A 27,595-nucleotide genomic window follows, 5' to 3' on the forward strand; every position below is an offset into this window, starting at 1 on the left:
TATAAATAAAAGAAATAAATAGACTATAAATAACTAATGAAATAATCAATTACATGTACAATATAGTTATTGTCTACTACACTGTAGCTTCAAACAGCCAATTGAGGTCAGGTCACAGAGCAACTTCGCCACCCATTCACCCTAGAACTAAAGGCAGTGAGGTTTGGGGAATAAACGACCTCCTGTGGGAGGCAGTTCCAAACAGGGATAGTACGTGGGAAGAAGGAAAATTTGAACATCAGTACGGGGAGGGAGGTGGTTAAATACCATATCATGAATTCGTCTTGTTTGAGATTGGGAGAGAGTCACATACTTAGAGAGATCCACCCCATTAAGGTTATGGGAGGACTTATGCCGCATGAATTTAATCGTTGACAGTCCCGACGCATAGAAAGTAGTGGCCAATCTAAGACGTTGAGCATGTACTGGAGACCCTTGAGAGTAGTCTCGAAAAGCGAAGCGGGCAGCCCTCCGCTCTACGTTCTCAAGGTTTGAAATATTGCGCTGAGTATAGGGATCCCAAACACAACAAGCATATTCAAGAGACGGCCGTACGAGAGAAAGATACTGTTTGGCCTTAGTTTGGCGAGTACAATGATAAAAATTACGAGAAATAAAGTTGAGAGTTTTTGAACTCTTTTTACCGACATTGAACATTTTGGTGTGAAGAAGCATAAAATCCCGATTAAAGCTCTGGTGGTATATTTCACATATGATCAGAAACTATTAAAGGAAAAGAACTTTATTGAAAGCCTAGATAGTATTAAAAAAACTTATTAATATTTGGTCCTCTAGGGGCCTAACTATTTACGGTAAGGTGACAATAATAAAATCTTTTTTTTCCCAAAATTCGTCTACGTATGTTCATTACATCCTACACCAAAGGAAATTGTGAATAAACTGAATCAATTTTTATTCAAGTTCTTATGGAAAGGTACAGATAAAGTGACTCGCGTGTCTGTAATATTCGATTATGATAGAGGTGGTCTCAAAATGATAGATTTGGAAAGCATGGTCAAACGACTTTTTAACGATTCAAATGCAACATGGAAGACGTATTTACTTCATCTATTAGACATGATTAGAGCCCCTTGGAGGTCATTTTTTTTCTAAATTGTAATTATGAAGTTTCTGATTGTACGATATCTTCTCAATTTTACGACGAACTTTTGTTATGGTGATCGGAGTTCCGCGAATCTTTCGCTTCAGAAAGTTACTTTTGTCAATAACAGTAATATTGAAGTGCACTGAAGCGAACTTTGTTATTAGCATCCATGGATGGAGAGGATGGAAATGAATTGAAACTTGAAAAAACTGGCCGCTTTTTTAAGTTTGGAACTGGTGTCCGCAGAAAGTCGCCAAGAATTAAATACAAATAGCTCTTTTTGCAATAATTATATTCATATCTTGTCAGTGGGTTGTCAGGAATGTTGTACGTGTGAGATAAAGTACTAACTAATTAAGGCCTGGCCAAACGCTCGCAACATTTCAACGCAACATCTTGCAACATTGTTGGCACAACATGTTGCATACGTTTGGCCACCCTGTTGCGATATGTTGCGATGTGTTGCAACGTGTTGGATGATGTTGGATCAAATTTCAAAACTGTCAAATTTCTCGTGCAACATTTTGGATGTTGCATGATGTTGTACTGCTAGGGCATACGCGTTAGGTCCACTTGTTGCGCCCCAGGGGCCTGGGGCACATGAAAATTGACATGTTGCGTTGAAAATGATGGAAATGTTGCGTGCGTTTGGCCACCCCGTTCAACGCATGTCGCAACATCATGCAACAATGTTGCAAGATGTTGCGTTCCAATGTTGCGAGCGTTTGGCCAGGCCTTAAGATTCTAACGCAGTTTAGACCTATTTGTAAAAGCTAACCTTAGGCCTGAAAACTGTTGTTTAGTCCTAATTAGGCCGAAGGTTAGTTTTGTGCATGTTTAGGATACTTTCTGTATTGGTAAAACAATGACCTGTGGCCTGTGACCTTCAAAAAATACAAGCCGCCTAGATATAACATTATAGAATTATATTTAACAATTATCCATATTATCCTGCGAAATCGCGCGGAATATCCCCTGATCCTTAGCCGACGGGGCCTTAGGCCGAGTCGGCTAAAATCAGGCGATATTCCGCAAGGTTGAGCACGATAATTGTTTTATAATTCAACGCCTTTACAATTCTTCTCTTTTGAAGAAGAATTGTAAACAGTATCTATCTGTAACCCTATACAATAGTCATATATATATACATACATTATCTGTGATCTTATACCTAGTTTTGGCTTATATTTGAATTTCAAAAAACTTGTAATCATTTAATTCCCTGAAGAAGTCAGGCCGTACCTGACGAAATATTGGTTAAACAAAAATATATATATTCTCATAGCCGTACAACCAGCCTTGCATGAGTCTACAAGTTATTTGTTGGTTTGATCTCCCAAGATCCCGCACTTGTACTTTGTTCAGCTGACCCTTCCATAAAAAAATTGTCTACAAGTACATTCATTACATGGATGTCAATTATCAAAGTTGTACGCTATAAACTAGCTGGAACCAGCTAGAGTATGGCCGCCTCGATGAGCTCTAAATTTGAGCCCGCGATATGGTCACGTGATACTGGTCACATTGGCCTACATCAAGGGGTGGACGTAGGTACGGTCTTTTTTCGCACGGATGGGTTTACCATATTCTCTTACCCATGGTGCTCCCCGCGCGCCGTCTGGCCTCGAAACTCTGCTAAGAGTGTTTCTATGGCCTGGGTGGTCTCCCCAGCACAGTCAAAAATGCGGCGGCCATATTGGCCATAGCAAATAGATTTCGTACCCCAAGCCTCGAGTTGAAATGTTTGGGAACGAGTTTCGGTGAGCAAAAACAAAGTTTTCAATCCCTCGGGACTCAACATGGCCGCCGTGTGATTGAGGTCTATTCTTGGGTTTCACTCACGTGATCAACAGCCATGGTTTTCAAAGAAAACAAATTTAAAAGAAGATGTTAGGATATCATAATAATAGCTTTCAATTCCCGGAGGATTGGATCGGGACACCAACATGGCCGCCATTTCATTGTTTGGGGACACCAACATGGCGGCCGTGACGTCATGTGAAATTCAAGAATTAGTCGTCGTGTCCCTGAAAATTACATTCGTGACTTGACTTCTCCTTATTGGTTATAGCGGCGGCCCTTTGTTCATTTTCGCGCGTAAACAGTATCTAAAATAAGTCCATTGGTAACTGTGCTGGGTGCCTGGGTCAAGACCGTAAATTGATGGAGGAACACTCTTACCTAATTCACTCTTGTATAAACATATAACATATAACATGACAAAGAAGGAAAGCTAATTTATAGTGGTACTATGATAAAAAAATCAAATCTTTTATTTCTATGGATTTCAAAACCATGTTAACTAAACACTAAGTGACCCAAATTTTAAGCCCTAATTACTGGGTTGCCTATGGGCAAACCCAGTCGAGGTCTACGTTTAGTTTGTTTGTTTTCTTTTTTTTTTTTTTTTTTTTTTTTTTTTTTTTTTTTTTTTTTCGTGTCGGTAAAAGTCTTGCCTGTTACTCCCCTGGTAAGTAGTGTCTTTGTGTATAGAGCCTTCTGCGCGTATTTTCTTAGGATCGAGAGGGTAGTGGAACTGCGTAGATTTCTCTTGTGGACACAGTAGAATCATTAACTTAGCCTGCAATGGCGTCGAAAGTCATGCAACGCGAATGGCATTTTAGTGGATCCTTAAACAAAATATACCCTTATGGAGCTCAATAATGGAAAGTCAGTTGGATAAACTAGGCATGAATCTCAAAAGCGACGAGTACTGGACTTTGACAACAATCTATCGCCCGTCGAGACGAAATCAAAGTGAGCAGTATTTACCTGAAGTACATGGTAATTTGACACAATTGAGTTTCTTGTCTTCACGCACGCAATCAAATAGGAAGAGGTTTTCGCCTCTAAGAGCAAATATGTTGTTTGTTTCAATAAAATTTTCGCTGGAAAAGGATTCTGTGGTATTTTCTGCCTTTGTGAATTATAATATCATGTTGTGTATTGAATTTTCGAGCTTATGGTTCAAATGTGATATGGGAGAAGTTTTTTAGTATTGCTCTGTAAGCAGGAAGGGTTCACAGGCCTGTTGGAAGCGTGCTTGAGTTTCAACAAAATGAGGCCCAAAATCAGTGAAAACTTGTGACGCAGATGAATAATAAAGTAGCTGCTATTTCCAAAATGATGGAATTACCTGGTGATAAATAACGTCGTACGCGTCTTGGAGAGTAAATTTTGACTTTGCATAAACAAGAGTTGGGCGATTGTGATCTTTGTTTTGACTTCGCTCATTTCATTGTCAAATTTGAAAACACTTGACAGGAAAAGAAACTTACAAAAACCCGGTATCTTGCCATCATTTGACACAGATGCTTCACTGTTTGGCGAGTAAACATGCCGCGGTAACTTAATCACGGCGCCCGCTGAATTCCGGCCATGTCACTTTCGATTTTGCAATTTACTTGAACGTAGCAAAAATCTCCCAAAATGTTTGTCGCTGATCGTAACTTTTTATATTCTATATTCACGGTTCAAAATTAATGTTGTTTTCATGTCGTAAATATTTTATTCTCGATCGACCGTCCGGGAAACTTCCTTCTGCTCTTTCTGAAAACTGTGTATCAATATTTATTTGCTTTTTCATCAATATTTGTTTTGCATAAAGCAAGCTAACAGAATCTGTACCTTGCTGAGTTCGCATTTGTTAGCGTTAATAGTATTTTCGGTCAGATGTTTCTGTTTTTTATGAGGGGTTTATTGTTTTGGTCTCCCATCCCAACACTAACCCCGCGAAACAGGGCTTGACTTCAGTGAAGTTTATTATTACAAAGTTTTCGGATGCTCATAGAGCACACTTGTGGTGAAAAGAAGTTGTGAGGGAACTTGAAAATTATCAACATGTCAGCCCAGAAGCCAATGTTTCTCGCTTCTCTTTTATTTGTTATTCTTCAGAGACTGGAATGCTGTATTTCAATACCACACAATTCAGTGCCTTCTGATTTTCTGTAGCACGTACCACAGGCAAGCCAGTGTATGCTTCACAGAAGCATCTAGTTTGAAAAAGATACTTGTTTATTTTAACTGGAATTTTTCTATTTAATGGTCCGCCGCATTACTAACTTAAAATCTTGAGAGAGCTGGATCGAGGAGAAAATGACGCCTTGGTCAAAGACTCACTAGTTTAAGAATGCAAAGCGTTTGTACGCGACTGAATTAATATTCAGCACAGGAGTTTCGGGCTTTCAGATTTTTAAATTTGTGTTTTGCATTCATAGTAAACTGTGTTTACACACTGAAATTTTAAGCTATTCACACTCATGTACTGATTCATCATCCTGTGTGATGACGTGTTAGGCATTATATAAACCTGAAAATATATGCAAAGTTGTTCAGTTGGTGCAGACTGCCATGGATGCGGATCAGGACGATTCTTCTCCATCACGGCCTGCTGCCGTTTCTTCGGCGGAGTTACAGCAGGTCGTGCTGCCTTTTGCAGCCACAAGCTGGTCAACAACCACCGCCACAAGCTCCTGTGCAGGAACGTCGGGCGGCTGCGTCCGGGAATGTTGCCAATTCGTAACAAACTGACGCTGCTGAGCCTCGAACTGCACCCTCAAACTCTTCTTCGACCTCGGAGGAGGCGTCACAGGTTTCTTTCCCTTCGCCTATTTTAATTCAATTAACGTTCGTTGTTTTGTGGGGCGCATTTTGGTTTAGGAGCGAATTTCTTTATGGCACGACTTGTTATTTTTTGAATTCCCTCGCGACTCGTGGGAATGTATTTCCGCCCTGGTTACTAAATGGTGAGGGTATTTGTACATGTGAATAACGATTTTCAAGTGAGTGGGCATCTGTGTGAGCCCGATGTTTAAGGTGAGTGGATATCTGTGTGAGCCCGATTTTCAAGTGAACGCATATCTCTGTAAGCCTGATTTTCAAGTGTGCGGGTATCGGTGTGAGCCCGATTTTCAGGTGAGCGGTATTTGTTTGAGCCCGATTTTCGAGTGAGTGGGTACCTGTGTGGGCCGATTTTAGAGTTAACGCACTCGTTTGTCGAGTATTTTTTGTTGAATAGTGATGATGTAAGTGGCTGATTATGATTTATTTGATGTTGCTATACGTCTCTAGGGCACCGGTATCGAAAGCTTACGAAAAGAGTTGGAGGAGTTGAAGGAGGCAGCTGACCTCACTCTGGTAGACAATACCATCGCATACCTTCTTTCATTCTTGTGTCAGGAGAGATGACGTCGCAAGCGATTTGCCAAATATGGCATTTCCTAGCTTGTTGCCTTGACTTCTACGTCGGGTTGTGGGAGTCATCTTCTCTCGGCCTGGGTCGGGAGACACCATCGATAATTTTTTTCCCTTCTATTTTGTTGCTTATCTCTTTCTCCTTGGTTTCTTGTGTTATAGAGCCAAATTGGTGAGACGGGTGCTGTGGGTGGATCTTTTTTCCTCGATTGAAGTCCAGCAAGTGGCTGCGAAGGGCGGAGTCGCGAAGCGACGGAGCCCAATACGGAATATATTTTCTCCCAACGCCGTCAATATAATGTGGTATTGCCGTCTCAAAATCGCAATTAGTTTTGTATCGCGATCCATCATTTATAAGGATAAAAAAAACTGTAAACTAATCAACCCGCGCCTGATCGAAATTTCAATTCTTTCTACATGCGAAACGTATTTGTTTGCGTACGTCAGCAACCCAATTCAGTGCAACGACGTCAATTTCAACATTAGAACCAATCACAGGCCGGAAAAGTGAGACGGCAATGACACGAAATATTGACGGCTCGCGCATAGGCAAAACTATAAGAAGATCGCGAAACTAGAAGATATCTTCTCAATGTGAGAGTTAAGCCGCTTCTTGTTAATAATATATAGTTAATATTATCCCACATTTTTTGGTATTATTAGAATCAGTTAAAACTTCATTGTAATAAAGTCCACGATAGTACTTATTAACACAATTTTTTGGTATTATTAGAATTAGTTGAAACTTCATTGTAATAAAGTCCACGATAGTACTTAGTACTTTTTTAATATTAGATATTTTAAGAGGAGCATGTTTATTAGATACTTTATTGAATATATGGAGAAATCTAGAGAGGCTCTCATTAGAATCATATTACTACTTAAAACTAAGTTCCCAAATAATTTTCTCTGAGTGTCAATGCAGTCTTCATTGGTTCGTTCAGGAATATTATAAAATCTTAGATTAAAGCCTATTGAGAAACGTTCCAGAGCCAATAGCCGTTCACAAAGCAAATTATTCGTATTGGTGTGATTTACCATGTCTTGCTCAATCTTCTCAATCTTGCAGTCAATGTCCCGGGCCCGGTTGCTGAAAAGCCGATTAACGCTAATCTCAGATTAAAAATTAACCAAGGAGTTTTATTTCTCTATCTCCAAATGCTGTTCAACGCTGATATTCGACAAAAATTTACGTCAGAAGAAGTCAATCTTGGAAAACAAAAATAAGCAAAAGAAACTTTCACCAAAAAGTTGAAAACATGAAACAAATGTTCACGCTAATCCTGGATTAAGTTAATCGTCTTTCGAACAACCGGGCCCTGGATTTCGCGATTGACTTTTTCATAATTCTCATTAAATGAATCCTGTTTCTTGGAGATTGCGGACAGCAATGCGTCATTGGAGGAGACTCTGACTTTAAGTGAATTTATCTCACTCATTATAGCATTTACACTTTCCTGAAGCGAACCAAGGGTCGTCCGAACAAACGTTTTAAAGTCTTGTTCTTCGCCTCTCTTGTTCTTTGCTTTGGTGCTCATACTTCTAAGTAACAACAAACATAGACAGTGTTACGAAAAATAGCATTGCGTGACTAGCGTTACTTTCTAGAAGCTTCGCGAGAGCTTGTAGTTTGTTTATTTTTAGGTTCATGTGTAAGCGTTTCTAAATCGGTGTGTTTTGTAATCTTTCTATAATTAGATTCATTACTATTTTAGAAAGTTCTAGAAGTTTATTGTCAGAGTATATAAGTAGACGAGTCCAAGCGGAGTGTTTTTCTAACTAGTTTTTCACAAGCGAAGAGAGTTGGCGATGACCGTGTTTAGTCAAGTGTGACAGAAGCAGTGTTTATTCAAGTTGGCGGAGGCCGTGTAAGTTTGTCGAATACGTGTTATTCAGAGTTTTACTTGGTGGAAACTACGTTCATTTTTGGAATAAATCTTCTTGTTGTTGTTCCGACAACCCTGCGTTCAGTTTAGTTTGCAAACTACCTTTCCTCAAAACATTCGAACTCGTAACAGACAGACTAACCATAAAAAATTAAAGGCTAGCTCCACGGAGCTAAATAACACGCGGCCATCTTTGCTTGGTCGCTGACCAGGGCCTTTAAGAGCTCTCTCCTCCGCAGAGGTTCGGTTATCGGTAAGGTGATCGGCTTTGATCGGCTGTGATCGGTACAGCGTCAGGATGCGTCCACTGTGCAAGGTGAGTGCAAGCGCAAGAAACGAGAGATCGATTGAGCGGCTCTCTCGGTTCCTTTCTCGTTGCCCCACTTTTTTCGCCTGCGTGTACCTCCCTCAGCGGATTCACCTGCTTGAGCCTCTGCGGAGGAGAGAGCAATAAACCATTCGTCTTGCAAGGGATTTGAGAATTTCAAGAAAGATTCGCTCCCGCATTTTGACGGGGGCTGAAAAAGTATGGGGCAAGGTGAGTGTCAGTGAACCGCCTTGGCTCGTGTTACCTCTGGCAGTTGAACCGTCCAAACCTCGTTTGTGTGTTGGTTGAGGTCCCACCTTTTGTTACTTGGAGTCATTTTTGACCAAGTTGGCTGATAACCTACGTCGGGTTTGAGTGGGATGGTTGGTGGTTCGTGAATGCGACTCTGTCGTTTGGTTGGAATTCCCCGATTGTTTATCAGTCTAGTGGCCTCGCCTCTGTTAGATTGTCTGATCTCTACCAAAAACAAAATAGATTTGTTGGATTCACATCAGCCTTCAGTCAATAAATTCTAGTGTACATATCTGACATAATTGTTGTGCTAGGATTAGGGATTGGAACGAGTTAGCTATACATGTATAGGTTTGGGGAAGATTGATTTAGGATTGGGGAAGTTAGGTTGCGTGAAGGTGTCTGTAAACCGAGATCGGGTCTGCTTTGGTTTGCACTGGGGTGGCTTCTTGGCAAGCCTTATCCCGTTCCTTACTGCTAATTAGTCAGTGGAGGGCATAATGAACTATTGTGTGAATGACGTCACTTTTTCCCAGATCCAACCCTCTGAGGTTTTGAAGGTGAGTAAGAGCGGACCGTGAAAGTCCATAACTTACACTCGAAGTAAACAGCCTTCGGATAAAAATCAAAGCTCAAAATTTTGCAAGTCAGGTGTTAAGCAAACACACGTCTAAAATCTGAAGGAAAAAAAGAGTGATTTTTTGATCAAAGTAACACATTAACTTGATCAGGGTTCATTCGTTCTGGAAATCACTTTGATATAAACTTTTTATATATTTTTAATTTTTGATATTTATAAAATTATGTCGAAAATTATTCGTCCTTGGAAATTAGCGAACATGATAAACGGGAAACATCCGAAGTGAAATCATTAAACAATGTGGAAATTGGAGGAAACTTATTAAAACCGTGTTTTAATAAATTCCTCTCGTCCTCAGCATCTACGTTCGCACTTTTGATATCAACAAGGTTTTGGGAAATTTGTATAGAAGGTTTGGGTTGCGGCTGTTGTCTTGTTATGCAGTTGAAGGTCTGCAAACGAGCGGATGATAGCTTGTGAAGGCTTCCTTAGGGGATTCAGAGCTGTACCTAGGATTTTTTTGTCTGTGGAGGCAAACTCCGCCCACCTTCACAGGGGTCTTCCGTATACAGACAGGGTTTCGAGTTGGACGTTTTGTTTTCACCCCTACAGAGAAGGTTAAGACCTTTAAGGAAACAAACACACTGATGCTTTTTGTTTTAAATTGTCATGATTTATTATGGTATAAACACCTTGTTTAATTTGAAATTGCCCCCGAGGTCTCTACTAGACAATAATGATTTACATACCATCTTTAACTCTACAAGCAGTTGCAAAAAGAGTTGAGACACTCACTGTTGATAACCGTACAATGCGTGTCATTCAAGTCAGCGCATCTCCAACCCCCCTTGCCCCCCAAGCAAAGTTGTTTCCATTTCCACTTGGCACTCAGACTAAAGGGTGTCAACATTGAAAAAGGGGAGGGGGGAGGGAGGGGCGTTCAGCCTTTTCTTATGAACTAGAAGAGAGGTTTTAGGAAGAAGAGGTGGATTTTCCATTCAGTGTCTCAACCTTTTTGCAATTGCTTGTCTAGTTGTTTTACCTCCGTATTGCCGGGTTGTCTATTTGTTTTTTGGGGCGAGACCTTGCATATATGACAGTTGTATTGTAAGCTTTGAAGAGAACTTTGTCTAGTTCAGGTAGGTTTGCGTAGTGAGGAATGGTGTTTGAAAAGGTGTTTTTTTGAGGTGTGCTGAAAGTGCTATAATTGGCAATCATTTAGGACGAAATTGGGTGTTCACCTCTTGCACGCCTCAGGTAGTCATTAACACATTTTCTGACGGCAACAAACACAGTTTTGGGTTGGTTTCATGTCAAATTTGGTGTTGAAAGTGTCAATACGTTGTAAGAAGTCTTAGTTGAAATCAGAGCGCACACAATAAGCATGCGTACATTGTACCGATCACGTTATTGTTTACGTAAATGGTACGCAGGGAAATGAGTGTTGTGCTTCTTCTGCTGTGTGATAACAGGACGAACTTCTTTGCGGAAATTTAGTCTTTCACTGCAATTTGCAATGGAATCCGTTTTTTATTTGAAAATATTTCCAGTGACATTCAGTGGTTTTCAGTTACCCGTGAGGTAGGATCGAATTTTATACGAACGCGTGTCTGTTCGGTCAATAGTAAGCTAATGTATTTCAGTGGGTTGAAATCCCTGAAAACTAAGTTTTAAAGGAGATTCGAAAATGTGCAAAATGTTTCGGGAGTCTTGTTTTAGAATAAGTTAACGGTTTTCTGTTACTCAGTGGCCATGGCGTGAGGCACGGGTAATGCAATGGTTGCGTCATCGGTCAACGGTCTACGGTCTACAGTGGAGTTAATGAAATCTTATCTACTTCTTAATGTTTTTCGAGTGTAGACCGTTGGAATTATGTAGACCGTTGCGAAAACTTCTTTTAACTGACTGTTGCTTTTGTAATCATGAAAAGTCTATCTCAGGTTGTTTTTCTCGCCATTTGCATGTGTTGCATGTCAAAAAGGGAAAAGGTTGCCTTTTTTTTGGACGAAAATGTATTTGTGCGTGTTACGATGTTCGCGTTGACATGGTGACGTATTAATAAGTTAATAAAAGAATGACGAGCTTATCATTCCGTAACCTGTTTATTTCTTTGTTTTTAGCCGTCCTTCACTTTTATTGAAGAGATTTATATACAAGGAATAACAGCTTTTCAGCATTTCGTTCGCTGACCATTATCGTGAATTTTAAGCCTTTGAGCGCTTGTTCATTGAAGAGATTATATTATCAATAACAGTGTGGCCGCTCATGGCGTAAGGTGTACATTACACTATCTCAGCAAACTGTTGATAAGTCTCGTAGGTATTCTGTATTGCTTGGCGCTGAAACTCTTGTTCTTCTAAATTGAACACATTCTCAATCGGATTTATAATATGGCAACTGCGAACCGATGTTAAAAAATAATTTGCACCTGCTCTATTCAACACCCTACGTGCTTTGAAATAGTTCAGTACTGGGCAATTATCTTGGATAAATAATTTGGAATGACTCTTTGTACCTCACCTAAACATTTTGGGAAACTTTCGACGGATGAAATCAGCAAAATCATTGAGAAAACAAACTTTGTCCGCGCTTACTCGACAAAACAGCGTATGTAACGTTATAAATAGAAATGGGTAATTTGCACTACATTTCAAGTTTATTTTTATCAATTAGAACCCAACTAGAACGCCATAACGTCTATTCCAGTTCAAGCTCCATTTTTCGGCTTTCCATTGATACCTTTGCTGAACCTATTGACTGTTCCGTTTAGTCGCAATGATGAATTACACGCGACAACCATCGAGACAAGCAGTTGCAAAAAGAGTTGAGACACTCACTGTTGATAACCGTACAATGCGTGTCATTCAAGTCAGCGCATCTCCAACCCCCCTTGCCCCCCAAGCAAAGTTGTTTCCATTTCTACTTGGCACTCAGACTAAAGGGTGTCAACATTGAAAAAGGGGAGGGGGGAGGGAGGGGCGTTCAGCCTTTTCTTATGAACTAGAAGAGAGGTTTTAGGAAGAAGAGGTGGATTTTCCATTCAGTGTCTCAACCTTTTTGCAATTGCTTGTCTAGTTGTTTTACCTCCGTATTGCCGGGTTGTCTATTTGTTTTTTGGGGCGAGACCTTGCATATATGACAGTTGTATTGTAAGCTTTGAAGAGAACTTTGTCTAGTTCAGGTAGGTTTGCGTAGTGAGGAATGGTGTTTGAAAAGGTGTTTTTTTGAGGTGTGCTGAAAGTGCTATAATTGGCAATCATTTAGGACGAAATTGGGTGTTCACCTCTTGCACGCCTCAGGTAGTCATTAACACATTTTCTGACGGCAACAAACACAGTTTTGGGTTGGTTTCATGTCAAATTTGGTGTTGAAAGTGTCAATACGTTGTAAGAAGTCTTAGTTGAAATCAGAGCGCACACAATAAGCATGCGTACATTGTACCGATCACGTTATTGTTTACGTAAATGGTACGCAGGGAAATGAGTGTTGTGCTTCTTCTGCTGTGTGATAACAGGACGAACTTCTTTGCGGAAATTTAGTCTTTCACTGCAATTTGCAATGGAATCCGTTTTTTATTTGAAAATATTTCCAGTGACATTCAGTGGTTTTCAGTTACCCGTGAGGTAGGATCGAATTTTATACGAACGCGTGTCTGTTCGGTCAATAGTAAGCTAATGTATTTCAGTGGGTTGAAATCCCTGAAAACTAAGTTTTAAAGGAGATTCGAAAATGTGCAAAATGTTTCGGGAGTCTTGTTTTAGAATAAGTTAACGGTTTTCTGTTACTCAGTGGCCATGGCGTGAGGCACGGGTAATGCAATGGTTGCGTCATCGGTCAACGGTCTACGGTCTACAGTGGAGTTAATGAAATCTTATCTACTTCTTAATGTTTTTCGAGTGTAGACCGTTGGAATTATGTAGACCGTTGCGAAAACTTCTTTTAACTGACTGTTGCTTTTGTAATCATGAAAAGTCTATCTCAGGTTGTTTTTCTCGCCATTTGCATGTGTTGCATGTCAAAAAGGGAAAAGGTTGCCTTTTTTTTGGACGAAAATGTATTTGTGCGTGTTACGATGTTCGCGTTGACATGGTGACGTATTAATAAGTTAATAAAAGAATGACGAGCTTATCATTCCGTAACCTGTTTATTTCTTTGTTTTTAGCCGTCCTTCACTTTTATTGAAGAGATTTATATACAAGGAATAACAGCTTTTCAGCATTTCGTTCGCTGACCATTATCGTGAATTTTAAGCCTTTGAGCGCTTGTTCATTGAAGAGATTATATTATCAATAACAGTGTGGCCGCTCATGGCGTAAGGTGTACATTACACTATCTCAGCAAACTGTTGATAAGTCTCGTAGGTATTCTGTATTGCTTGGCGCTGAAACTCTTGTTCTTCTAAATTGAACACATTCTCAATCGGATTTATAATATGGCAACTGCGAACCGATGTTAAAAAATAATTTGCACCTGCTCTATTCAACACCCTACGTGCTTTGAAATAGTTCAGTACTGGGCAATTATCTTGGATAAATAATTTGGAATGACTCTTTGTACCTCACCTAAACATTTTGGGAAACTTTCGACGGATGAAATCAGCAAAATCATTGAGAAAACAAACTTTGTCCGCGCTTACTCGACAAAACAGCGTATGTAACGTTATAAATAGAAATGGGTAATTTGCACTACATTTCAAGTTTATTTTTATCAATTAGAACCCAACTAGAACGCCATAACGTCTATTCCAGTTCAAGCTCCATTTTTCGGCTTTCCATTGATACCTTTGCTGAACCTATTGACTGTTCCGTTTAGTCGCAATGATGAATTACACGCGACAACCATCGAGACAAGCAGTTGCAAAAAGAGTTGAGACACTCACTGTTGATAACCGTACAATGCGTGTCATTCAAGTCAGCGCATCTCCAACCCCCCTTGCCCCCCAAGCAAAGTTGTTTCCATTTCCACTTGGCACTCAGACTAAAGGGTGTCAACATTGAAAAAGGGGAGGGGGGAGGGAGGGGCGTTCAGCCTTTTCTTATGAACTAGAAGAGAGGTTTTAGGAAGAAGAGGTGGATTTTCCATTCAGTGTCTCAACCTTTTTGCAATTGCTTGTCTAGTTGTTTTACCTCCGTATTGCCGGGTTGTCTATTTGTTTTTTGGGGCGAGACCTTGCATATATGACAGTTGTATTGTAAGCTTTGAAGAGAACTTTGTCTAGTTCAGGTAGGTTTGCGTAGTGAGGAATGGTGTTTGAAAAGGTGTTTTTTTGAGGTGTGCTGAAAGTGCTATAATTGGCAATCATTTAGGACGAAATTGGGTGTTCACCTCTTGCACGCCTCAGGTAGTCATTAACACATTTTCTGACGGCAACAAACACAGTTTTGGGTTGGTTTCATGTCAAATTTGGTGTTGAAAGTGTCAATACGTTGTAAGAAGTCTTAGTTGAAATCAGAGCGCACACAATAAGCATGCGTACATTGTACCGATCACGTTATTGTTTACGTAAATGGTACGCAGGGAAATGAGTGTTGTGCTTCTTCTGCTGTGTGATAACAGGACGAACTTCTTTGCGGAAATTTAGTCTTTCACTGCAATTTGCAATGGAATCCGTTTTTTATTTGAAAATATTTCCAGTGACATTCAGTGGTTTTCAGTTACCCGTGAGGTAGGATCGAATTTCATACGAACGCGTGTCTGTTCGGTCAATAGTAAGCTAATGTATTTCAGTGGGTTGAAATCCCTGAAAACTAAGTTTTAAAGGAGATTCGAAAATGTGCAAAATGTTTCGGGAGTCTTGTTTTAGAATAAGTTAACGGTTTTCTGTTACTCAGTGGCCATGGCGTGAGGCACGGGTAATGCAATGGTTGCGTCATCGGTCAACGGTCTACGGTCTACAGTGGAGTTAATGAAATCTTATCTACTTCTTAATGTTTTTCGAGTGTAGACCGTTGGAATTATGTAGACCGTTGCGAAAACTTCTTTTAACTGACTGTTGCTTTTGTAATCATGAAAAGTCTATCTCAGGTTGTTTTTCTCGCCATTTGCATGTGTTGCATGTCAAAAAGGGAAAAGGTTGCCTTTTTTTTGGACGAAAATGTATTTGTGCGTGTTACGATGTTCGCGTTGACATGGTGACGTATTAATAAGTTAATAAAAGAATGACGAGCTTATCATTCCGTAACCTGTTTATTTCTTTGTTTTTAGCCGTCCTTCACTTTTATTGAAGAGATTTATATACAAGGAATAACAGCTTTTCAGCATTTCGTTCGCTGACCATTATCGTGAATTTTAAGCCTTTGAGCGCTTGTTCATTGAAGAGATTATATTATCAATAACAGTGTGGCCGCTCATGGCGTAAGGTGTACATTACACTATCTCAGCAAACTGTTGATAAGTCTCGTAGGTATTCTGTATTGCTTGGCGCTGAAACTCTTGTTCTTCTAAATTGAACACATTCTCAATCGGATTTATAATATGGCAACTGCGAACCGATGTTAAAAAATAATTTGCACCTGCTCTATTCAACACCCTACGTGCTTTGAAATAGTTCAGTACTGGGCAATTATCTTGGATAAATAATTTGGAATGACTCTTTGTACCTCACCTAAACATTTTGGGAAACTTTCGACGGATGAAATCAGCAAAATCATTGAGAAAACAAACTTTGTCCGCGCTTACTCGACAAAACAGCGTATGTAACGTTATAAATAGAAATGGGTAATTTGCACTACATTTCAAGTTTATTTTTATCAATTAGAACCCAACTAGAACGCCATAACGTCTATTCCAGTTCAAGCTCCATTTTTCGGCTTTCCATTGATACCTTTGCTGAACCTATTGACTGTTCCGTTTAGTCGCAATGATGAATTACACGCGACAACCATCGAGACAAGCAGTTGCAAAAAGAGTTGAGACACTCACTGTTGATAACCGTACAATGCGTGTCATTCAAGTCAGCGCATCTCCAACCCCCCTTGCCCCCCAAGCAAAGTTGTTTCCATTTCCACTTGGCACTCAGACTAAAGGGTGTCAACATTGAAAAAGGGGAGGGGGGAGGGAGGGGCGTTCAGCCTTTTCTTATGAACTAGAAGAGAGGTTTTAGGAAGAAGAGGTGGATTTTCCATTCAGTGTCTCAACCTTTTTGCAATTGCTTGTCTAGTTGTTTTACCTCCGTATTGCCGGGTTGTCTATTTGTTTTTTGGGGCGAGACCTTGCATATATGACAGTTGTATTGTAAGCTTTGAAGAGAACTTTGTCTAGTTCAGGTAGGTTTGCGTAGTGAGGAATGGTGTTTGAAAAGGTGTTTTTTTGAGGTGTGCTGAAAGTGCTATAATTGGCAATCATTTAGGACGAAATTGGGTGTTCACCTCTTGCACGCCTCAGGTAGTCATTAACACATTTTCTGACGGCAACAAACACAGTTTTGGGTTGGTTTCATGTCAAATTTGGTGTTGAAAGTGTCAATACGTTGTAAGAAGTCTTAGTTGAAATCAGAGCGCACACAATAAGCATGCGTACATTGTACCGATCACGTTATTGTTTACGTAAATGGTACGCAGGGAAATGAGTGTTGTGCTTCTTCTGCTGTGTGATAACAGGACGAACTTCTTTGCGGAAATTTAGTCTTTCACTGCAATTTGCAATGGAATCCGTTTTTTATTTGAAAATATTTCCAGTGACATTCAGTGGTTTTCAGTTACCCGTGAGGTAGGATCGAATTTCATACGAACGCGTGTCTGTTCGGTCAATAGTAAGCTAATGTATTTCAGTGGGTTGAAATCCCTGAAAACTAAGTTTTAAAGGAGATTCGAAAATGTGCAAAATGTTTCGGGAGTCTTGTTTTAGAATAAGTTAACGGTTTTCTGTTACTCAGTGGCCATGGCGTGAGGCACGGGTAATGCAATGGTTGCGTCATCGGTCAACGGTCTACGGTCTACAGTGGAGTTAATGAAATCTTATCTACTTCTTAATGTTTTTCGAGTGTAGACCGTTGGAATTATGTAGACCGTTGCGAAAACTTCTTTTAACTGACTGTTGCTTTTGTAATCATGAAAAGTCTATCTCAGGTTGTTTTTCTCGCCATTTGCATGTGTTGCATGTCAAAAAGGGAAAAGGTTGCCTTTTTTTTGGACGAAAATGTATTTGTGCGTGTTACGATGTTCGCGTTGACATGGTGACGTATTAATAAGTTAATAAAAGAATGACGAGCTTATCATTCCGTAACCTGTTTATTTCTTTGTTTTTAGCCGTCCTTCACTTTTATTGAAGAGATTTATATACAAGGAATAACAGCTTTTCAGCATTTCGTTCGCTGACCATTATCGTGAATTTTAAGCCTTTGAGCGCTTGTTCATTGAAGAGATTATATTATCAATAACAGTGTGGCCGCTCATGGCGTAAGGTGTACATTACACTATCTCAGCAAACTGTTGATAAGTCTCGTAGGTATTCTGTATTGCTTGGCGCTGAAACTCTTGTTCTTCTAAATTGAACACATTCTCAATCGGATTTATAATATGGCAACTGCGAACCGATGTTAAAAAATAATTTGCACCTGCTCTATTCAACACCCTACGTGCTTTGAAATAGTTCAGTACTGGGCAATTATCTTGGATAAATAATTTGGAATGACTCTTTGTACCTCACCTAAACATTTTGGGAAACTTTCGACGGATGAAATCAGCAAAATCATTGAGAAAACAAACTTTGTCCGCGCTTACTCGACAAAACAGCGTATGTAACGTTATAAATAGAAATGGGTAATTTGCACTACATTTCAAGTTTATTTTTATCAATTAGAACCCAACTAGAACGCCATAACGTCTATTCCAGTTCAAGCTCCATTTTTCGGCTTTCCATTGATACCTTTGCTGAACCTATTGACTGTTCCGTTTAGTCGCAATGATGAATTACACGCGACAACCATCGAGACAAGCAGTTGCAAAAAGAGTTGAGACACTCACTGTTGATAACCGTACAATGCGTGTCATTCAAGTCAGCGCATCTCCAACCCCCCTTGCCCCCCAAGCAAAGTTGTTTCCATTTCCACTTGGCACTCAGACTAAAGGGTGTCAACATTGAAAAAGGGGAGGGGGGAGGGAGGGGCGTTCAGCCTTTTCTTATGAACTAGAAGAGAGGTTTTAGGAAGAAGAGGTGGATTTTCCATTCAGTGTCTCAACCTTTTTGCAATTGCTTGTCTAGTTGTTTTACCTCCGTATTGCCGGGTTGTCTATTTGTTTTTTGGGGCGAGACCTTGCATATATGACAGTTGTATTGTAAGCTTTGAAGAGAACTTTGTCTAGTTCAGGTAGGTTTGCGTAGTGAGGAATGGTGTTTGAAAAGGTGTTTTTTTGAGGTGTGCTGAAAGTGCTATAATTGGCAATCATTTAGGACGAAATTGGGTGTTCACCTCTTGCACGCCTCAGGTAGTCATTAACACATTTTCTGACGGCAACAAACACAGTTTTGGGTTGGTTTCATGTCAAATTTGGTGTTGAAAGTGTCAATACGTTGTAAGAAGTCTTAGTTGAAATCAGAGCGCACACAATAAGCATGCGTACATTGTACCGATCACGTTATTGTTTACGTAAATGGTACGCAGGGAAATGAGTGTTGTGCTTCTTCTGCTGTGTGATAACAGGACGAACTTCTTTGCGGAAATTTAGTCTTTCACTGCAATTTGCAATGGAATCCGTTTTTTATTTGAAAATATTTCCAGTGACATTCAGTGGTTTTCAGTTACCCGTGAGGTAGGATCGAATTTCATACGAACGCGTGTCTGTTCGGTCAATAGTAAGCTAATGTATTTCAGTGGGTTGAAATCCCTGAAAACTAAGTTTTAAAGGAGATTCGAAAATGTGCAAAATGTTTCGGGAGTCTTGTTTTAGAATAAGTTAACGGTTTTCTGTTACTCAGTGGCCATGGCGTGAGGCACGGGTAATGCAATGGTTGCGTCATCGGTCAACGGTCTACGGTCTACAGTGGAGTTAATGAAATCTTATCTACTTCTTAATGTTTTTCGAGTGTAGACCGTTGGAATTATGTAGACCGTTGCGAAAACTTCTTTTAACTGACTGTTGCTTTTGTAATCATGAAAAGTCTATCTCAGGTTGTTTTTCTCGCCATTTGCATGTGTTGCATGTCAAAAAGGGAAAAGGTTGCCTTTTTTTTGGACGAAAATGTATTTGTGCGTGTTACGATGTTCGCGTTGACATGGTGACGTATTAATAAGTTAATAAAAGAATGACGAGCTTATCATTCCGTAACCTGTTTATTTCTTTGTTTTTAGCCGTCCTTCACTTTTATTGAAGAGATTTATATACAAGGAATAACAGCTTTTCAGCATTTCGTTCGCTGACCATTATCGTGAATTTTAAGCCTTTGAGCGCTTGTTCATTGAAGAGATTATATTATCAATAACAGTGTGGCCGCTCATGGCGTAAGGTGTACATTACACTATCTCAGCAAACTGTTGATAAGTCTCGTAGGTATTCTGTATTGCTTGGCGCTGAAACTCTTGTTCTTCTAAATTGAACACATTCTCAATCGGATTTATAATATGGCAACTGCGAACCGATGTTAAAAAATAATTTGCACCTGCTCTATTCAACACCCTACGTGCTTTGAAATAGTTCAGTACTGGGCAATTATCTTGGATAAATAATTTGGAATGACTCTTTGTACCTCACCTAAACATTTTGGGAAACTTTCGACGGATGAAATCAGCAAAATCATTGAGAAAACAAACTTTGTCCGCGCTTACTCGACAAAACAGCGTATGTAACGTTATAAATAGAAATGGGTAATTTGCACTACATTTCAAGTTTATTTTTATCAATTAGAACCCAACTAGAACGCCATAACGTCTATTCCAGTTCAAGCTCCATTTTTCGGCTTTCCATTGATACCTTTGCTGAACCTATTGACTGTTCCGTTTAGTCGCAATGATGAATTACACGCGACAACCATCGAGACAAGCAGTTGCAAAAAGAGTTGAGACACTCACTGTTGATAACCGTACAATGCGTGTCATTCAAGTCAGCGCATCTCCAACCCCCCTTGCCCCCCAAGCAAAGTTGTTTCCATTTCCACTTGGCACTCAGACTAAAGGGTGTCAACATTGAAAAAGGGGAGGGGGGAGGGAGGGGCGTTCAGCCTTTTCTTATGAACTAGAAGAGAGGTTTTAGGAAGAAGAGGTGGATTTTCCATTCAGTGTCTCAACCTTTTTGCAATTGCTTGTCTAGTTGTTTTACCTCCGTATTGCCGGGTTGTCTATTTGTTTTTGGGGCGAGACCTTGCATATATGACAGTTGTATTGTAAGCTTTGAAGAGAACTTTGTCTAGTTCAGGTAGGTTTGCGTAGTGAGGAATGGTGTTTGAAAAGGTGTTTTTTTGAGGTGTGCTGAAAGTGCTATAATTGGCAATCATTTAGGACGAAATTGGGTGTTCACCTCTTGCACGCCTCAGGTAGTCATTAACACATTTTCTGACGGCAACAAACACAGTTTTGGGTTGGTTTCATGTCAAATTTGGTGTTGAAAGTGTCAATACGTTGTAAGAAGTCTTAGTTGAAATCAGAGCGCACACAATAAGCATGCGTACATTGTACCGATCACGTTATTGTTTACGTAAATGGTACGCAGGGAAATGAGTGTTGTGCTTCTTCTGCTGTGTGATAACAGGACGAACTTCTTTGCGGAAATTTAGTCTTTCACTGCAATTTGCAATGGAATCCGTTTTTTATTTGAAAATATTTCCAGTGACATTCAGTGGTTTTCAGTTACCCGTGAGGTAGGATCGAATTTCATACGAACGCGTGTCTGTTCGGTCAATAGTAAGCTAATGTATTTCAGTGGGTTGAAATCCCTGAAAACTAAGTTTTAAAGGAGATTCGAAAATGTGCAAAATGTTTCGGGAGTCTTGTTTTAGAATAAGTTAACGGTTTTCTGTTACTCAGTGGCCATGGCGTGAGGCACGGGTAATGCAATGGTTGCGTCATCGGTCAACGGTCTACGGTCTACAGTGGAGTTAATGAAATCTTATCTACTTCTTAATGTTTTTCGAGTGTAGACCGTTGGAATTATGTAGACCGTTGCGAAAACTTCTTTTAACTGACTGTTGCTTTTGTAATCATGAAAAGTCTATCTCAGGTTGTTTTTCTCGCCATTTGCATGTGTTGCATGTCAAAAAGGGAAAAGGTTGCCTTTTTTTTGGACGAAAATGTATTTGTGCGTGTTACGATGTTCGCGTTGACATGGTGACGTATTAATAAGTTAATAAAAGAATGACGAGCTTATCATTCCGTAACCTGTTTATTTCTTTGTTTTTAGCCGTCCTTCACTTTTATTGAAGAGATTTATATACAAGGAATAACAGCTTTTCAGCATTTCGTTCGCTGACCATTATCGTGAATTTTAAGCCTTTGAGCGCTTGTTCATTGAAGAGATTATATTATCAATAACAGTGTGGCCGCTCATGGCGTAAGGTGTACATTACACTATCTCAGCAAACTGTTGATAAGTCTCGTAGGTATTCTGTATTGCTTGGCGCTGAAACTCTTGTTCTTCTAAATTGAACACATTCTCAATCGGATTTATAATATGGCAACTGCGAACCGATGTTAAAAAATAATTTGCACCTGCTCTATTCAACACCCTACGTGCTTTGAAATAGTTCAGTACTGGGCAATTATCTTGGATAAATAATTTGGAATGACTCTTTGTACCTCACCTAAACATTTTGGGAAACTTTCGACGGATGAAATCAGCAAAATCATTGAGAAAACAAACTTTGTCCGCGCTTACTCGACAAAACAGCGTATGTAACGTTATAAATAGAAATGGGTAATTTGCACTACATTTCAAGTTTATTTTTATCAATTAGAACCCAACTAGAACGCCATAACGTCTATTCCAGTTCAAGCTCCATTTTTCGGCTTTCCATTGATACCTTTGCTGAACCTATTGACTGTTCCGTTTAGTCGCAATGATGAATTACACGCGACAACCATCGAGACAAGCAGTTGCAAAAAGAGTTGAGACACTCACTGTTGATAACCGTACAATGCGTGTCATTCAAGTCAGCGCATCTCCAACCCCCTTGCCCCCAAGCAAAGTTGTTTCCATTTCCACTTGGCACTCAGACTAAAGGGTGTCAACATTGAAAAAGGGGAGGGGGAGGGAGGGGCGTTCAGCCTTTTCTTATGAACTAGAAGAGAGGTTTTAGGAAGAAGAGGTGGATTTTCCATTCAGTGTCTCAACCTTTTTGCAATTGCTTGTCTAGTTGTTTTACCTCCGTATTGCCGGGTTGTCTATTTGTTTTTTGGGGCGAGACCTTGCATATATGACAGTTGTATTGTAAGCTTTGAAGAGAACTTTGTCTAGTTCAGGTAGGTTTGCGTAGTGAGGAATGGTGTTTGAAAAGGTGTTTTTTTGAGGTGTGCTGAAAGTGCTATAATTGGCAATCATTTAGGACGAAATTGGGTGTTCACCTCTTGCACGCCTCAGGTAGTCATTAACACATTTTCTGACGGCAACAAACACAGTTTTGGGTTGGTTTCATGTCAAATTTGGTGTTGAAAGTGTCAATACGTTGTAAGAAGTCTTAGTTGAAATCAGAGCGCACACAATAAGCATGCGTACATTGTACCGATCACGTTATTGTTTACGTAAATGGTACGCAGGGAAATGAGTGTTGTGCTTCTTCTGCTGTGTGATAACAGGACGAACTTCTTTGCGGAAATTTAGTCTTTCACTGCAATTTGCAATGGAATCCGTTTTTTATTTGAAAATATTTCCAGTGACATTCAGTGGTTTTCAGTTACCCGTGAGGTAGGATCGAATTTCATACGAACGCGTGTCTGTTCGGTCAATAGTAAGCTAATGTATTTCAGTGGGTTGAAATCCCTGAAAACTAAGTTTTAAAGGAGATTCGAAAATGTGCAAAATGTTTCGGGAGTCTTGTTTTAGAATAAGTTAACGGTTTTCTGTTACTCAGTGGCCATGGCGTGAGGCACGGGTAATGCAATGGTTGCGTCATCGGTCAACGGTCTACGGTCTACAGTGGAGTTAATGAAATCTTATCTACTTCTTAATGTTTTTCGAGTGTAGACCGTTGGAATTATGTAGACCGTTGCGAAAACTTCTTTTAACTGACTGTTGCTTTTGTAATCATGAAAAGTCTATCTCAGGTTGTTTTTCTCGCCATTTGCATGTGTTGCATGTCAAAAAGGGAAAAGGTTGCCTTTTTTTTGGACGAAAATGTATTTGTGCGTGTTACGATGTTCGCGTTGACATGGTGACGTATTAATAAGTTAATAAAAGAATGACGAGCTTATCATTCCGTAACCTGTTTATTTCTTTGTTTTTAGCCGTCCTTCACTTTTATTGAAGAGATTTATATACAAGGAATAACAGCTTTTCAGCATTTCGTTCGCTGACCATTATCGTGAATTTTAAGCCTTTGAGCGCTTGTTCATTGAAGAGATTATATTATCAATAACAGTGTGGCCGCTCATGGCGTAAGGTGTACATTACACTATCTCAGCAAACTGTTGATAAGTCTCGTAGGTATTCTGTATTGCTTGGCGCTGAAACTCTTGTTCTTCTAAATTGAACACATTCTCAATCGGATTTATAATATGGCAACTGCGAACCGATGTTAAAAAATAATTTGCACCTGCTCTATTCAACACCCTACGTGCTTTGAAATAGTTCAGTACTGGGCAATTATCTTGGATAAATAATTTGGAATGACTCTTTGTACCTCACCTAAACATTTTGGGAAACTTTCGACGGATGAAATCAGCAAAATCATTGAGAAAACAAACTTTGTCCGCGCTTACTCGACAAAACAGCGTATGTAACGTTATAAATAGAAATGGGTAATTTGCACTACATTTCAAGTTTATTTTTATCAATTAGAACCCAACTAGAACGCCATAACGTCTATTCCAGTTCAAGCTCCATTTTTCGGCTTTCCATTGATACCTTTGCTGAACCTATTGACTGTTCCGTTTAGTCGCAATGATGAATTACACGCGACAACCATCGAGACAAGCAGTTGCAAAAAGAGTTGAGACACTCACTGTTGATAACCGTACAATGCGTGTCATTCAAGTCAGCGCATCTCCAACCCCCCTTGCCCCCCAAGCAAAGTTGTTTCCATTTCCACTTGGCACTCAGACTAAAGGGTGTCAACATTGAAAAAGGGGAGGGGGGAGGGAGGGGCGTTCAGCCTTTTCTTATGAACTAGAAGAGAGGTTTTAGGAAGAAGAGGTGGATTTTCCATTCAGTGTCTCAACCTTTTTGCAATTGCTTGTCTAGTTGTTTTACCTCCGTATTGCCGGGTTGTCTATTTGTTTTTTGGGGCGAGACCTTGCATATATGACAGTTGTATTGTAAGCTTTGAAGAGAACTTTGTCTAGTTCAGGTAGGTTTGCGTAGTGAGGAATGGTGTTTGAAAAGGTGTTTTTTTGAGGTGTGCTGAAAGTGCTATAATTGGCAATCATTTAGGACGAAATTGGGTGTTCACCTCTTGCACGCCTCAGGTAGTCATTAACACATTTTCTGACGGCAACAAACACAGTTTTGGGTTGGTTTCATGTCAAATTTGGTGTTGAAAGTGTCAATACGTTGTAAGAAGTCTTAGTTGAAATCAGAGCGCACACAATAAGCATGCGTACATTGTACCGATCACGTTATTGTTTACGTAAATGGTACGCAGGGAAATGAGTGTTGTGCTTCTTCTGCTGTGTGATAACAGGACGAACTTCTTTGCGGAAATTTAGTCTTTCACTGCAATTTGCAATGGAATCCGTTTTTTATTTGAAAATATTTCCAGTGACATTCAGTGGTTTTCAGTTACCCGTGAGGTAGGATCGAATTTCATACGAACGCGTGTCTGTTCGGTCAATAGTAAGCTAATGTATTTCAGTGGGTTGAAATCCCTGAAAACTAAGTTTTAAAGGAGATTCGAAAATGTGCAAAATGTTTCGGGAGTCTTGTTTTAGAATAAGTTAACGGTTTTCTGTTACTCAGTGGCCATGGCGTGAGGCACGGGTAATGCAATGGTTGCGTCATCGGTCAACGGTCTACGGTCTACAGTGGAGTTAATGAAATCTTATCTACTTCTTAATGTTTTTCGAGTGTAGACCGTTGGAATTATGTAGACCGTTGCGAAAACTTCTTTTAACTGACTGTTGCTTTTGTAATCATGAAAAGTCTATCTCAGGTTGTTTTTCTCGCCATTTGCATGTGTTGCATGTCAAAAAGGGAAAAGGTTGCCTTTTTTTTGGACGAAAATGTATTTGTGCGTGTTACGATGTTCGCGTTGACATGGTGACGTATTAATAAGTTAATAAAAGAATGACGAGCTTATCATTCCGTAACCTGTTTATTTCTTTGTTTTTAGCCGTCCTTCACTTTTATTGAAGAGATTTATATACAAGGAATAACAGCTTTTCAGCATTTCGTTCGCTGACCATTATCGTGAATTTTAAGCCTTTGAGCGCTTGTTCATTGAAGAGATTATATTATCAATAACAGTGTGGCCGCTCATGGCGTAAGGTGTACATTACACTATCTCAGCAAACTGTTGATAAGTCTCGTAGGTATTCTGTATTGCTTGGCGCTGAAACTCTTGTTCTTCTAAATTGAACACATTCTCAATCGGATTTATAATATGGCAACTGCGAACCGATGTTAAAAAATAATTTGCACCTGCTCTATTCAACACCCTACGTGCTTTGAAATAGTTCAGTACTGGGCAATTATCTTGGATAAATAATTTGGAATGACTCTTTGTACCTCACCTAAACATTTTGGGAAACTTTCGACGGATGAAATCAGCAAAATCATTGAGAAAACAAACTTTGTCCGCGCTTACTCGACAAAACAGCGTATGTAACGTTATAAATAGAAATGGGTAATTTGCACTACATTTCAAGTTTATTTTTATCAATTAGAACCCAACTAGAACGCCATAACGTCTATTCCAGTTCAAGCTCCATTTTTCGGCTTTCCATTGATACCTTTGCTGAACCTATTGACTGTTCCGTTTAGTCGCAATGATGAATTACACGCGACAACCATCGAGACAAGCAGTTGCAAAAAGAGTTGAGACACTCACTGTTGATAACCGTACAATGCGTGTCATTCAAGTCAGCGCATCTCCAACCCCCCTTGCCCCCCAAGCAAAGTTGTTTCCATTTCCACTTGGCACTCAGACTAAAGGGTGTCAACATTGAAAAAGGGGAGGGGGGAGGGAGGGGCGTTCAGCCTTTTCTTATGAACTAGAAGAGAGGTTTTAGGAAGAAGAGGTGGATTTTCCATTCAGTGTCTCAACCTTTTTGCAATTGCTTGTCTAGTTGTTTTACCTCCGTATTGCCGGGTTGTCTATTTGTTTTTTGGGGCGAGACCTTGCATATATGACAGTTGTATTGTAAGCTTTGAAGAGAACTTTGTCTAGTTCAGGTAGGTTTGCGTAGTGAGGAATGGTGTTTGAAAAGGTGTTTTTTTGAGGTGTGCTGAAAGTGCTATAATTGGCAATCATTTAGGACGAAATTGGGTGTTCACCTCTTGCACGCCTCAGGTAGTCATTAACACATTTTCTGACGGCAACAAACACAGTTTTGGGTTGGTTTCATGTCAAATTTGGTGTTGAAAGTGTCAATACGTTGTAAGAAGTCTTAGTTGAAATCAGAGCGCACACAATAAGCATGCGTACATTGTACCGATCACGTTATTGTTTACGTAAATGGTACGCAGGGAAATGAGTGTTGTGCTTCTTCTGCTGTGTGATAACAGGACGAACTTCTTTGCGGAAATTTAGTCTTTCACTGCAATTTGCAATGGAATCCGTTTTTTATTTGAAAATATTTCCAGTGACATTCAGTGGTTTTCAGTTACCCGTGAGGTAGGATCGAATTTCATACGAACGCGTGTCTGTTCGGTCAATAGTAAGCTAATGTATTTCAGTGGGTTGAAATCCCTGAAAACTAAGTTTTAAAGGAGATTCGAAAATGTGCAAAATGTTTCGGGAGTCTTGTTTTAGAATAAGTTAACGGTTTTCTGTTACTCAGTGGCCATGGCGTGAGGCACGGGTAATGCAATGGTTGCGTCATCGGTCAACGGTCTACGGTCTACAGTGGAGTTAATGAAATCTTATCTACTTCTTAATGTTTTTCGAGTGTAGACCGTTGGAATTATGTAGACCGTTGCGAAAACTTCTTTTAACTGACTGTTGCTTTTGTAATCATGAAAAGTCTATCTCAG

The 27,595-nt window shown here is 39.8% G+C and overlaps 1 protein-coding gene across 1 annotated transcript in view; it reads left to right on the forward strand.

The window, feature by feature from the left end:
- The first annotated feature begins 8,712 nt into the window (after positions 1-8,712).
- Positions 8,713-27,595, forward strand: part of LOC137984558 (WD repeat-containing protein 54-like) — a 42,617-nt gene continuing 23,734 nt past the window's right edge. The window contains exon 1 of the mRNA XM_068831719.1: positions 8,713-8,722. Coding sequence (XP_068687820.1) covers positions 8,713-8,722 — 10 coding nt within the window. The remainder of the gene's footprint in view (positions 8,723-27,595) is intronic.

This window comes from Montipora foliosa, chromosome 14 (assembly GCF_036669935.1).
Source record: "Montipora foliosa isolate CH-2021 chromosome 14, ASM3666993v2, whole genome shotgun sequence".
NCBI lineage: Eukaryota > Metazoa > Cnidaria > Anthozoa > Scleractinia > Acroporidae > Montipora > Montipora foliosa.